This window comes from Amblyomma americanum, chromosome 2 (assembly GCF_052857255.1).
Source record: "Amblyomma americanum isolate KBUSLIRL-KWMA chromosome 2, ASM5285725v1, whole genome shotgun sequence".
Classification (NCBI taxonomy): domain Eukaryota; kingdom Metazoa; phylum Arthropoda; class Arachnida; order Ixodida; family Ixodidae; genus Amblyomma; species Amblyomma americanum.
The window spans coordinates 6,583,183-6,596,958 of record NC_135498.1 but is presented as its reverse complement, the minus strand read 5'-3'; the positions used below and the strand labels follow the sequence as shown (position 1 = coordinate 6,596,958).

Below are 13,776 nucleotides of genomic sequence, written 5' to 3'. Positions count from 1 at the left end.
CCGGGAGAGGGCTGCCGCGACCAGCAGTCATCGCTTTCTATCCAAACCAGCTGCGCTCAACAGGCCCACCGTACGACACAACCAGCATTCATTGCTCTTAACAATAATTCGCTGCCTCGCACCCCGTGGACACCTGGTTCGAGGCGCGCGTTCAGACAACAAAAACAGGGGCAAATGAGCCTGGCTGACGCCATGCCACGCTGACGTCACCCATTGGCGCGCCGGACGTCCTTTGTGCACGGAGATTCGTCGAAGTCCAGCGGCGGAGAAGGCGTGCAACAAATCGAATATCAACAGCGCACGATCCTAGCCGTGCCCCCTCTTGTACCTGTGTCTCGACTGTCACTGGCCTGCGAGGCTTGCCACGATCACGACCGGCCAAGCTCCAAGGCGGCAAGACGGGGAAGCAAACTCCCGGCACTGCAAACCCGCTCAGGGTTTCCGTCTCCGTTCCACGTGCGTCAATGCCGCCGGCGCCTGGGCGAGATGCGGTGGTGATCGTTGAAGGCCCAAGAGCAGGAATGCGCCCCTTGTTTTGGGGCCAACCGACTGCGGTCGCCATGGAGACAGAGCGCGTGGCGCTGCTGCACGGCTCTTCAGCGGTGCACTCGGGCGTCGCTTTATGCCGGTCAGGTCGAGTCGCAGTGCCCGTTACGTAAGTGCATCTTGCGGGTAGCGGTTGGTCCTTCACGAAAGCTTTTGCCGATAGTCGGAACCGGTGTCCCGATGTCCGTCACGTTACGGGAACCGCTGTTGCATGAAGGTCGCATTCCGCTGAGATATGTCGCTCCACAGGAATATGTTGAAACACCGACTCGCATGCGGACGAGGTGCTCTACGACCAGTTGTCGGTCCTCTTCTTGTGCCGTCTTAGACCAAGCCGTTCCGGCTTTCCGAGTACTTCAACAACCGTTAGAATAATTTCGCAGTTGCAGTTTGTAACTCTCGCGCTACGCGTAGCAGTTGCCGTTGAAAAGAAAGGTGCCATGTTTCTATGGGAGAAACTAGGGTCTTTCTCTAATGAAGGACCTGTAGGCTGCTGCATGCACCCCAGTATTGTGTGCTTCCAAGCTCATAAATTGTGGCTTTACTGCTATGTACGCTCGTAATGCGAGATCGTCACACACAGGCGCCCAAATCTTTAACTGGCGTGCGCGAGCGGGACTTTTCCGTGCGTCAGCGTCGTATGACGGGGCGAGGCTGGAAACAGTCTGAGGCTAAGCGCATGCCGACAAAGCGCGCTCAGCTGGGCACATCGTCTGCTAGGCTCATCAATTATCGCAATAGGCAGCGTGAGTAGGCGAATGGTTTTGCTCGCATTTTAAATTTCGAAGATCAGCGCCGTAGCAACCAAGCAAGGAAATAAAATATAAAGATAGACCGAACACGCTCAATCACGCGAAAAATCAAAGAACATGCATAGTTCGTTTGTTACTTCCTGACGTAAAAGCTTTCTTCATGTATATAAAAAAAGGGGGCAGTTGTCAACACACTGCGTTATTTATGCTCACGAGCGTAGGTGAAGCCATAGAGAAAGAAATTGTGAAGCTATAAGACTGCTGTGCAACTTCAGTGAAGCTGCCCTACAGGCTGTGCTCGCAGGAGCTTCTAACTGCTACCAAAATGCCGCCTCGTATACCTCAAACGAAGAAAGTTCGAATTATAGGAATGTCAAAAGGCGGCTCATCGCAGAAGGAAATTGCTAAATAAACTGGAGTGGCTCCAGCTTCAGTGGCCGAACCATACGTGCCTACCGGGACGAAGAACGAATTGGAGATGCTCCTTGCTGTCTCACCAGAAAAACAAGCGAAGAAGAAGACTTGCAGATTGTTGCCTGCGCTAGTGACAACCCATTCATCACAGCGGGTGAAATAAGGGCTGCCCTCAGCCTTAATGTGTCAGATTAATTAATTAGGCAACGGCTAAGAGAAGCATGAATCAGAAACAGGACAGCTGCACAGAAGCCCCTGCTTTCCGACAGTGCCAGGGCAAAAAGGCTAGCCTTTGCTCAAGAGCATCTCCAATGGACTGTTGACGATTGGCGAAACGTTGCGTTTACAGATGAGAGCACCTTCTGCACTCAGTGGGACCAGAAACGAAAAGTTACCGGCCAGTCGCAAACAGGTAAATCAATAACTTTTGTCTTTTAATTGTCTCGTGACTTGTTTTCTTATACACAATATTATTTTGCTACCCACTGTCATTAATTCGCATTAAATACTGCTTTTTTTTAAGTATGATCCCCGTTACGTCCACGACGTCAAGGCAAGTGGCCGAACATCTGTGAACGTGTGGGGGGTCATCACGAAGGATGGCCTCGGGCCTCTTCACCGCATTGATGGTCGGCTCTGCTCCCCAACACATATTGCCATCATTGACCACCAGCTCCTTCCTCACGTGCTGGATGGACCCCAAAGAGGCGGGGATTTCCTGCTACAGCATGATCTTTCTCCGATACACACGGCGCACGCAGTGACCGCACACCTCGAGAACCTCGGAGCAAGGACGCTAGATTGGCTGCCCAAGGGCGCAGATATGAACATTACTGAAAATGTTTGGGGCATTTTAAAAGCCAACATGTCAAAAATGGGCCTCCATACCGCTACTCCTGATGAGTTGTGGGAGGCCACCAGCAGACAGTGGGAAGAGCTGAAGGCCGACAGCGACCTTGTGCACCTTGTGCCAGCACTCTACGACTCCCTGCCAAGACGCATGTTTGCCGTGGTCGGGAATGACGGTGACTTCAGCCGCTACTGAACAACCTGTGTGCGCCCATTATACGTCACACCATTTTTTTTGTTTTTTAGCATTTCAGCAAGAATGAAGCTCATAGTAAAATGGTTTACGACCTCAATTTTTGTTGTTTCACTGAGATGCAGGCAAAGTGCTGCAATATTTTTAAGACCCACACAGAATATTTCTTACGATCCTCACAAATAATGTGCGAGACAAGCCGAGTTTTTAGCAGCTTACCTTTGCGATGACGCCCAATTTTGTTTGTTTTTCCCTTTGAGGTATACAGGGAGCATTTTGAAAACTGTCATAAACTGCCGTGAACACGTCGTGCAGAGCCTTGACACTTCCATGGTTGTGTCAAGGCACCACTGGCACCCAATTACATAGTCGTCACCATGGGGTGCATGCTTCACAAATCTCTAATTGCAATCAGATACCTATCAGTAATCGATCAAAAGTTAACAATTAGAACTTATTCAATTGCTTTACTATATATAGTTAACATGATTCATCTGCTTTTTTTGACACCCACCTACACTGGTATTACTACTCCGCACAAAGCTTCTCTTTACCTCAGAAACCCTACTTTTAAAAAATTAGTGGCGGGCTTTCCTAAAACACTTGGTATACATTTTGAGGCATCCGAAGACAAAATTTTCTGCGTCAGAATGATTCCATATAAAGCTGTAGTAGATAAATTTGTTCCAGTTAAAAGCTGACTTGATTTCCTTCAATGCCACAAAGTTGTCCTGCGAGAATGAGTGAGACATCTTCATCCTCACGGCGTCCAACAGCATACATACCGGGACATCTTTGACTTTCACAGAACGTCGTGCTTACGGTGACATAACTGAACCATGCAAGGATGCACTCAGAATGTTTGGTGCTAATGTGACACATGCAAGTCATGTCGAGATGAAGAAACATGTCCCATTAGTTTCCTAGATGAAGAAAAACAGGGTGTTCCTGAAAACAACAGCAAGCGGGCATTCTCCAATGACACTCACTCACGGATAAAAAATTCACATTGGCAGACCCACTCATCTGATTCTGCTCATGCACCGAAGCATAAAAGGTGTTAGCTATTAGCTGGAAGATTGGGCAGGAAGAGTCTCTGGGGTTTGCTAGTTACATATCTACCTGAATGCATTTGAGCCTGTAAGAGTACAGAGACCATGAAATATTATTTATGGCTGCAAAGAAGAGCAGTGCTTAGGGCTAGTGTCCTGATAACTTTTGTTAGAATTATGGCCTGTTACAAACTATCAGTGAGTTGCAAATTTGACCATTACAGGCAAGAACTGCAGTCTGTGATAAGTATTTACTGTAGCACTGCGGCCATACGCCAGTAAAGAATTGGAAGGTTAGAGTTTTTACTTTCGCTAGCTGATATTCACCTGATTTGAGAGCAAGAACATATATGCCATGATCAGACAATTTATCCTCAGAATGAGATCAGGAGTAAGAGTTACTCTTGCAAACGGAAAAAAAAAGCATGAATGATATTTCTTAAAGAAGATATAGAGAGTACAAGCGAAATAAAATGGATGTGGATAGGCACTGGTCACTGGCATTTTTTCAAACCTGATTTGAAAGAGAGTGACAACCTTTCACCCAACTTTCTAAACCAAACTGGCATTCTTGCACAGTGAGATGGCAGCGAGGGTGATGGACTCACAGAAAAACCAGAACGCCATATGTAGCCGTAATTTGATCTGACATCTCAGACCTTTTAACAATGTGTGTCAAAAAACAACTCTTCTTAATTCGAACTTTGCCTAATTCGAAGAAATTTATGGTCATCTTTGTGTTTAAGTTACAAAGAGTGAGCTCTGGAAACATGAATTTTCAGAGCAAAGGCCAAAATGACATATGACCACAATGAATGGGTGTCATTCTAGTGCACTATAAGTGTCGTACAGCTCATGCAACATTGTCCCTCAACAAATTGTGCTATCTGACTGAGGGATGTCCTGCACCTGCTACAGCACACAAATGAAAAGGCAAGAGGTTTAGGCAAAACAGCTTTATTTATAGTTTTTTTTTTGTACTAACAGTTCAACCAAGATTATGTGTGCTCCGAGATCAGCGCCCGGTGCAAATCTCAAGTGAATACACGCAAGGAAAAGCGCCACACAGAGATTTTTCCTTTCTTTACCAATATACATGTGTAGCGCCATACATTTACATATATATCTCAAGCCTGTCGACTTCTTACGCTGCTACAGCAGCATGGTTGACCTGTTCCAAGACAACCCTATATACGGTGAACATATATTTCTCCTGATACGTACCATCTACACATTATTAATTACACACAGCAATAAATTATGATAAAAAATTATGATTCGCACGAAAATAAAATATCTATCTATTCTAATCATGCTGTACACTTGGGCGACCAGGGTCGCAGGAAAAAACAAAACAAGTCTGTTCTTACCTCCTCAAGACAGTACAAACAGACAAGTCATCACCACTTGTTGACATGCGAAAGGAACGCAAAACACTTTCATATTTATAAGGCTATGTACACATGGGCGTTGGGACATGCTATTCACACAGCATCTGAGGTTGTTGCAGAATATAGGTCTCTGAATGCTAAAAAAGAAAAAAAAAGAACAGTGAAAAACAAGAACATGGAACATCAATGAACCATGTGAGGTTTCAACCCTGCCATCGCAGCAAATGGTCCTTTTACTTCTGTGTAGTACTCTTATGCAGGGTAAAGAAATTGACTACAGTGGCAGGATGGAGTGCCCTTTCTGCCTTCATCTGACAGTGCCAAGTTCTGGACCCAATCAGTAAAGCGCTTTCCCTCAAGCAAGCAAGCTTCAATGCTCTTGTACATAGACTTTCAACTACACTGCACGTTTTTAGGTGGCAATGAGGCCACCTACACAGGTTAAGCTATCTGTATAGACAATATTCTACATAAAAAGTGTTCTACATTTAACTACCACTGTTAATTCATAAGTAAATGAGCGTTTTTTTTTTTTCAAGACTGCTCCTTTTTTCAGTGTGGCTGCACACTTGTGCATTCAGAGTCCCAAATGCTCGAGTTGCATCGTAAATTTAGAACATAGAGAATGTGTATCAGAAAATAACATGGTTTGGCAGAAAAAAAAACAATGCTGATTGTTCACCCCTGTGCTACAATAAAAAGCTACTTATATAGACAAGAAATGAGACTAACGATGTTGCTGTCTTGAGCAAGCAAGAGTTACAGTTACTGGAGGCCAACTTGCAAAAGGAGTTCAGTGCTCTTCATCACAGAAAAATGTACCCATGAAAAACTGACCTTGCAGTCATCAAAATAGCAAAAGATCATTGACAGATTTAAAGAGAGCCACGTTTATATGCCTTGCTTGGCTTTTACACTTACTAGTGCCCTAACACATCGCCGTCATGCAAATATTACACTGTCAGCAAAATGGTGCCACATGGCTTAGTTGCTGAACACCACCGTTAAGGACCTTAGGATTTTGTTTCATTGGTGTACAATATAAAGCTCAGATCCACTGCAATCAACAGACATAACATATGTCATTGGAAAAGATGACAGAAAGACGAAGTGCTGAGAGAAATTTCGAAAGAACACAAGAAAGGGTAAACTGGTGCATGACACGAGTGCCTCTGCTCAGTCTTACTAGTACCGTGCAGCACAGGTGAAGAAGAGGTCAGTCAAGAAAAAAAAGAGGCATGTGTCGAATCATGCAAATGAGTTGTTGCTTACCTCCATCTACACTCTCAAGGATTCAACAAGGTTGGTTTTCTAGATATGCATGGTTACAGCAGCTGGAAAGCTTCTGCGTCATACTAAAAGCTATGCAATTCTCAGCCTGTCTAAGCATCAGTTGTATTGAACCTATCTAGCGAGAGTGAGCAATAGCAACAATGCATTTCGACAATGGAAAGCACACAGGACTAACGAACTAGTAGATGAGAGGGAATGGGAGTGCGTGAGACCATAGTGTGTGCAGATTGTACAGGTTTGGTACCTTCGCTGAAGAATTCTCCCCCACATGAAAAAAGAAGTTAGATATCAACATGCAATAATTCTCTGCCGTGGATTCAAGTTAAGTGTGCTGGCAACTGAGGACATAAAGCCAACCTGGCCATGACAGGATACACACAGCAGTGTGAGTACAAATACATGTATGGCAGCCTCTCAAGTAACAGCAAAGGGAAAAGGCATTTGAAGTAACTAACAGCTCGAAGAAGAAAACAGCAGCAGATGAGCAATGTACAAAGCAACACGACAACATTTTCTACTGCTCACCTTGCTGACCACCTTCAGCACTAAAGCATGCACTGGCAAGAGCAGCTGCATTGGCTGCGACATGAAAGACATGTTGATCTGCTACAGCTCAGAATTTTGCTTCAGACAACACGAGGCCTGCTTTCGTGGGCTGGGCGAGATGACCACAAGGCAAGGCTTGAGGATTAAGCCTTGTATACGATAAAGACAAGTCTAAAGACCACAGAAGAGTAATGCAAGCACAATGCACATTCACTCTGAGTAATATATTTTAATTCCGAGCATTTCAGAAGAGCCCCCTCTGACGGACTACTTGTCTGGTTAGTTTGCACAATGAGCAACCCTAATTCGTTCAACATGGCAAAAGAACAACTTCACTCTATAGAAAATGAAATGTAATCGAACACAAAAAGTTGAGTTGGAAACAAATTAAGAAACACCGCAGGTTTTTGTGAGCCTCGTCCGCCAACCCTCTTTCATGCCACAGCCAACACATCTCTTGCACACAAACAACTCCCTGAATGTCAGGCCGATAACACTCAGGGTCAAAAAACAATGTGATCAATACGATGACACTTATCCAGGTGTCAGTGCATTCTACGAGTAGTCGTGCTACTGTGCCTGAACAATGTCTACCCAGGGATGACACTATGCGTCTTGAGCTATGTGTTGAGAAAAGGGAGCACAGGGGTGACAGCAACACTTCAGCATTGAGGTGACTCATATTTAAAAAGAAACGACAACACAACTCAGATGTCATATAAGAGCTAATAAATAACACAATGCAAAGAAGAAAACAAGCAGTTTACGACTTGACAGGACAATAGTCCATAAAAGGGCATTTAAATAGCCAATGCCTCTAAATTAAATTTTGAACAAAACAAGCAGCACATAAAATCTAATGATTTGCTCGGCTCTCAACCTGGCATCTGTTTTTAGGGTGTGTTTAGTAGGCTTTGTAGCTTTCAGTAAATTAAGACAGTGCCATTGATATCTTTTATGAATGCAAATCAAATGCTGTGGTTTTGACAATGCAGCATCCAAATATTTGCTTTAAATGACAGAAGCTTGTTTGCAGTTTATTCAGCGCATTCTGTCAGACAGAATCTCCACTGCTAAACCAAGTGCCAAAAAGTAAATTCTCAACTGGACTCAAAACGGAGCCAAATGAACACTTGCAGAGCAAGAGGTTGCACAGAAAGCACAGGACGTTAACTCAAGCTAACTCTAGCCAAAAGTCAAGAGGACCGCAACGTCGAATGTGTCTCTTCTTCACAGAGGCTAAATGGTGCATGCTGTAGGAGCTGACCTCAGAGTGAAAGTCAGCTGAAGGGGCAAAGATCTCTAATTTGTACACAGTCAAGTGCTTTAAGAACCTTTGTTCATAGTAACAAGTTCAAGAACGACTACGAAGAAGGACAGGTCACTAGACTACAGGACTACGAAACACTAGATGTTTTACAGTGTAAAAGTGATAGTGGCATCTATACAATAAAAAGCCAGCAGCAGCGGCTGCAACAGCAAAATACACTTGCAGCGCCCTACTCTTCACATTTACATGCAATACAGCAACATGTTCACGCTGGAACATGACGAAAACCGGTCTATTGTCAGTGCATCTACAAATAGTTTAATGACCTGTATCACAGCTTGTCAGAGAGAGGAGTGCAGAGAAGAGAGCGAAAGGTGTGCTGTCCTTTTGACTCTAACTGTAGCACAGTATGTGCATCTTGCATTATAACCTTACAAGTGTGTTTTTACACAGGTCTCGCACCATGTTAAGGCCTAAGCAAGAACAGCTTCAGCCGAGTATGATTGCACTGCTTAGAGATGCAAGAGAAGCGTAGTCTTGGAGAGTTGTGTACAATGTGAATCTCACGGCAGTCATTAATTAAACTGCCAAGCGGTCACACGGAAGGAACAGTGTTGCTCATAACTGTTTGGCACTCAACGCATCTTTAACATCTGAAAAAAAAAAGAGAAAAATACCAATTTGCCTTTAGGGAAAAAAGAATATTGAACCTTAAAATAAGAATGGTATCAGCAGGCTGTGCAGGCAGAAAACTTCTGCTGGTGTATTACCAGAAACAGAATGTGAATTGAATGTTGTGTGCTGGTGCTCACTGCATAGAATGTCGGAGGTACCTATGAAATACAGGAGCACTTGCTTAAGCACCATCTACCTTAGATTGACAAGTCAAATTATAGGGGAAGGAAACAATAACAACGCCACGAGTGCTTCAGTAGCATAGCACTCCTTCGAAAGCACCAGAAAGCCTGCATACCAAAATTAGTTTGAAAAGTGACAGCAAATGCTAAAATTTGTGCGGTGCTCAGAGGCTTTAAAACCAGTTAAAAATAAAAACTGCCCACATAACCAACATGAACCCAACTTCAGAAAAGTCATTATGTGAGCAGCTCTGAGCATGCAAATGATACTTTCAAGCAACTCAGAGTTTCAAAAAAACAAAGTGATTAAAATTGTCTTGACAGGCATTTTGTTTAGGTTAAGGAGCACATATCTCTTTCTCAAAAAGATTAATAAATAAAAGCATCATTAAATGTCTGGCTTTACAGTGCCCGCCCCTTTTAAATTCTCTTCCAAGTTCTGAAAACAAGTTATGCACCGGGTAAAAAAAAACTGCCTTCTGCATAGTGTGGTAGGTGTCATGACGAACCAGGTACTACACCAATGGAACAGCCAGTATAGGAGCCTTGTTAAAAGGCCAAGTACAAACACGGCAAAGCTTGTTGGGGGGGGGCAATGTCACAACTTCACAGTGGGGCTACAACACTATCCAAACGCTAGACTGTACCTTACATCAAGGACAGAGCAGGAGCCAAAGCCCAAGTCATTTCCAAAAAATTTTTACGAAATAGAATGGTACAATGTGGTCATTCAATCGTATCGTCACAAAGACAGTACTTCCACACACTGCAGGAGATATGTATCTGGACAAAAGCCAGCAAGTTGCTCTTCCTGGACTCCCTGTAGGACTCTGGAAGCAAATGCCCTCTCTCGCCGGCAAAAGAGTTTGAGAAACATACAGAAGGCTGTACACAATGGCTGTTGTGGCCGAGCCAAGAACCATGACAGGGTAGCTCCCCCGCTGTTCCTCGTCTGTGCCATGTCCTCACAGTGACTATTGGCGTTGTCATACCTCACTAAAGGAAGAAGAGAGAAAACAATGGCAAAACATTTATAAAGGAAAAGTTTTGAATGCTGCACAATGTGCACTGTGACATTAGAAGGAATCACTGTGCAGCCCTCCGTCACAAAGCAAGGAACAAAAGAAGTGGGGAAACTTCAATTCCTGGTCCAGCATAAAAATAACACACCACAAATTTCAGTAAAACCATAAACATTTAGGCACCAAGGCCAAAAAGGCAAGCTACAGAAAAGGCTGCACCAGAGGTTCTTAGACACTAGGAAATGATATTTACAGAGGTTAAGTAAAGCAGACAAGTGATGAGTATTCTATCACTGGTCACCCCACAGCAAAAATTTTTGAGCTAGCTTCCGTAACATCGAAAATATCAGCGACTGAAAACGCCGCTCCTCTCAGCCCATCCCTCCCCCCTCATCTCATAAATTCCAACTCGCCCAAAAAAACAGCAAAAACAGGTTGATACTACACCCTGCCCTGAAAATGTCATGTGTCACCACTTGGTTTGTTCATTTCCGGTGACGCCACCTGCATTACCTGCCTGTCGGCGCAATCGCCTGCATACGTTTCACCGCTGTCATTGCGAGCACGTCATAGATCCAGATCTTGAGGCACGACTTCTACAAGCGATTACCACAATAGGCTTCTGACCCTGCAAGTATGCCGTGCATGGAAACCGGCTGCTAAACGCCGGCGACGGCAGCAACGACTCGTCGCCCAGCGCACAGACCAACTACAGGCGGCGGCACAAGGGCATCATTTCCCCGCCCTTTCAGTCCAGCCGCATCTGGCCGCCACAGAGACGACTGCAAAGCTATGGAAGATTGAGCTGTTTGGCAGAGGAGATGACTGTCGCTCTACTGGAAGTGTGGCCATGGCATCATGCTAGCAGCGAATGGCAGCACTGGGCTCCCTGTCACTCACCATGACATCAACACAGGCGTGATGAATATCGTTTAGAAAAACAGTTCCAAGAACCATCACTATGTACACATCAATCAGCACTCAAATTTTAAAAAGCACTGTTTTCAAAAAGTAATACTGAATCACCAGCCCTGTTCCAAGGACTCATACTTAGTGTGAGACTGCTCAAAGCATTCGTTTTACAGAATAAACACAATTACCAGCAACTCCAAATCCATTTCATAGTCCATCAAAAGCTTTGCACACAAGTGTTCTTGCATTTCATCACTGTCAAACTGCAGCTGTCATGGCCAGGACTGAACCTGCAACCTTGTGCCTAGCAGCAGAACACCATAGTCATGGAATCCCCATTGCACTTCAAGCGGCTCGTACGGATGGATAGAAAGAGGATTCCCTTCAAAATAGGGTGGTAGCAGATGTCACCAGGCTCGCAAGCCTGGTGAAGAGAGCCATCAATGCAGACACGCCGCATTTTTGTGACGTCAAAAATTAAAGCAAGTAATTTAATTAACGCTAATAGCACTGTCCATTGACAATGCAACATCAAGGAACCAACTATGCTGCAGGTAGCTGCAATGCAATGTTCAGCTCTGCCTTCTGAGTAAACACGCAGTGAAGAAACATTACAAAAGTTTTGGCCAACTAATTGCCTGCCCCGAGTTGCTTCCTGGTACAGAGGCTGGGTGTGATAAGACAACTGCACCCCTGGCTTGACATGACTTAAACTGGGCTTAAAGCAAAAAACTGAGTCTACTCAATGGTGTTCAACATCTTCAGTTGTCGGCAGGCACAACCAGCTTAGCATGTGACAAAAAAGAGAACCAACTGAGACAATACTCACGAGGCCTCGACTGAGCGGCTGTTGAGGAGGAACTCCTTCATCTTCTGCAGGTCCGAACGGGACGGCTTGCCTGGCTTTCCAGGAGCCACAGCCACACCCTCAGCACCCACGATCTGCACTGATGAGATGCCATCCTTCACCTCGCTCACATCAATCTTGATGCACTCTCCCGGTGCACCTAGAGTTTTCAGCCGACGACCTTCTGCTGCAGATGATGATTCATCTTCTTCAACATCATCGTCTCCACCATTGGCAAGCCGTTTCTGTTCATCTGTAGGTGCAGCAACGGGATCGCAGCAGCAGTCACAGGCATCCCCACTGCCTGCACTGCTGAACAGGAGGGACCCTGTGCTGCTCACACCGCTAGAACTGTACACTGACTCACTGCTGAGACACTTTGCCACATGCTTGTTCTTGAGGAACGCATCCGATGAGTGCTGTGCCAAGCGGTTGGCCACGCCCGCTGCACCAGACGACGAATCATGCTGCTGTCCACAGTTCCACGAAAGTCGTTTGTGGATTGACGGATCCCTCTGGTTTTTGAGGTGCTCAAAGGAGTCGGCTGTGTGGTGCCTCCGTTCTGGGCGGCCCGTTCGCCGAGAGTTTCGCTTGCGGCCGCTTTCGTCTTCCGAGTCGGGCGGGCTGCCAGTGGCTGCTTCTTCAGGGGGTTTGGGGCCCTCGAGGCTGTGCACAGGACTGGGGCCCTCGCTGGGAAGAGCACTGTGGGTTACCAGGCCAGACACGTTTTTGGTCTTCAGCAGCGGCGGCTTGTTTGCTCCGCTTGGGTTGTAGCCCAGGAAGGGCTGGGGCAGTCCAGCAGCAAAGCGTGATGTGGGTGAGAGGCTCTTTGGATGCAGTGGTGACATGACTGGGACCTGGAAAGACAGCAGCACTCTAACTGAACCACCCAAAAGAAAGGCACCTACACACTTGCGATATCATTTCCTAAACTAGACAAAAAATTACACTTTTTTGCTACTATGACTATGGAAGCTATCGGATGTCCACAGCTGCATTTCACATGTGCTGAACTCTACAAGGACCATCACAACTCTGAATACTCACAGTGATGCCACCGGTAAAATGTAATTTGAAACTACTTTTCGAGCACTAAAATTTCCAATCTAGAGCACTGTGGAACAATAAGACATTGATTTAGAAGCACTCTGGGTAATGCAGTTTTTAGGGTGGTTCAATAACTTAGGTAAGAGCTCTCACAGGTGAATAAATATCCCGTGCGAACTAAAGCTCATGTCTAAGTAGACAAGACGATCAAAGCTTTCAAATGCTGCCAGTAGATGGAGGCAGCTGTGCCGATGTGCTTTGAAGTACAGTTACAAGTTGGAGGCATTGACAGATACATGGTCAGCGACTGAAGTGTGAAGCGTAATAAGGTTTTTGTGTTGAAAGAAAACTTCCCTAGCTGCGATTCACTGCCAACTAGTGGAAGTTTAGCATAATGTCAGGAAAACAGGTGTGGTTTTGGAGACAGGAACTTTACAAAGGCAGAACAGATGTGCGCGATGAGCAAAGGTCGACCTAAAATGACGTGTGCTGTGTCGAAGAGTTGATTCAAGCTGACTGTTGCATAAATGTAAGGCAGACTGCACACAAACATCTTTATTGGCAGTGTAGTGGATATCATGAATAACACATTGGGCTCCCGGAAGACTTGTTCTCGTTTAGTACCGCGGCAACTCCAGACGAGGATAAAGCCAAGCGAGTGGGGTTGTCTCTCCAGCATTTAATGCTGTTTCAGGTGAAGGTGTCGTTACAGGGGATGAAACATCTGTGCATAATGTGACATCCAAGGCGAAGACAACCCTCGTCTCCACCCCATAAGAAGTTAC

At 45.4% G+C, this 13,776-nt stretch overlaps 1 protein-coding gene across 6 annotated transcripts in view; it reads right to left on the bottom strand.

The window, feature by feature from the left end:
- Window positions 1-4,747: 4,747 nt before the first annotated feature.
- LOC144120480 (pleckstrin homology domain-containing family G member 5-like) overlaps window positions 4,748-13,776 on the bottom strand; it is a 626,877-nt gene continuing 617,848 nt past the window's right edge. For 5 of the 6 annotated variants that reach the window (XM_077652910.1, XM_077652911.1, XM_077652912.1 and 2 more), the window contains 2 exons: window positions 11,927-12,801; window positions 4,748-10,159 (listed from right to left, as the gene is read on the bottom strand). In XM_077652910.1, coding sequence (XP_077509036.1) covers window positions 10,150-10,159; window positions 11,927-12,801 — 885 coding nt within the window. In that variant the 3' untranslated portion in view covers window positions 4,748-10,149. Of the gene's footprint in view, window positions 10,160-11,922; window positions 12,802-13,776 lie in introns of those variants that run through there. The other variant, XM_077652909.1, reaches the window with a different exon arrangement.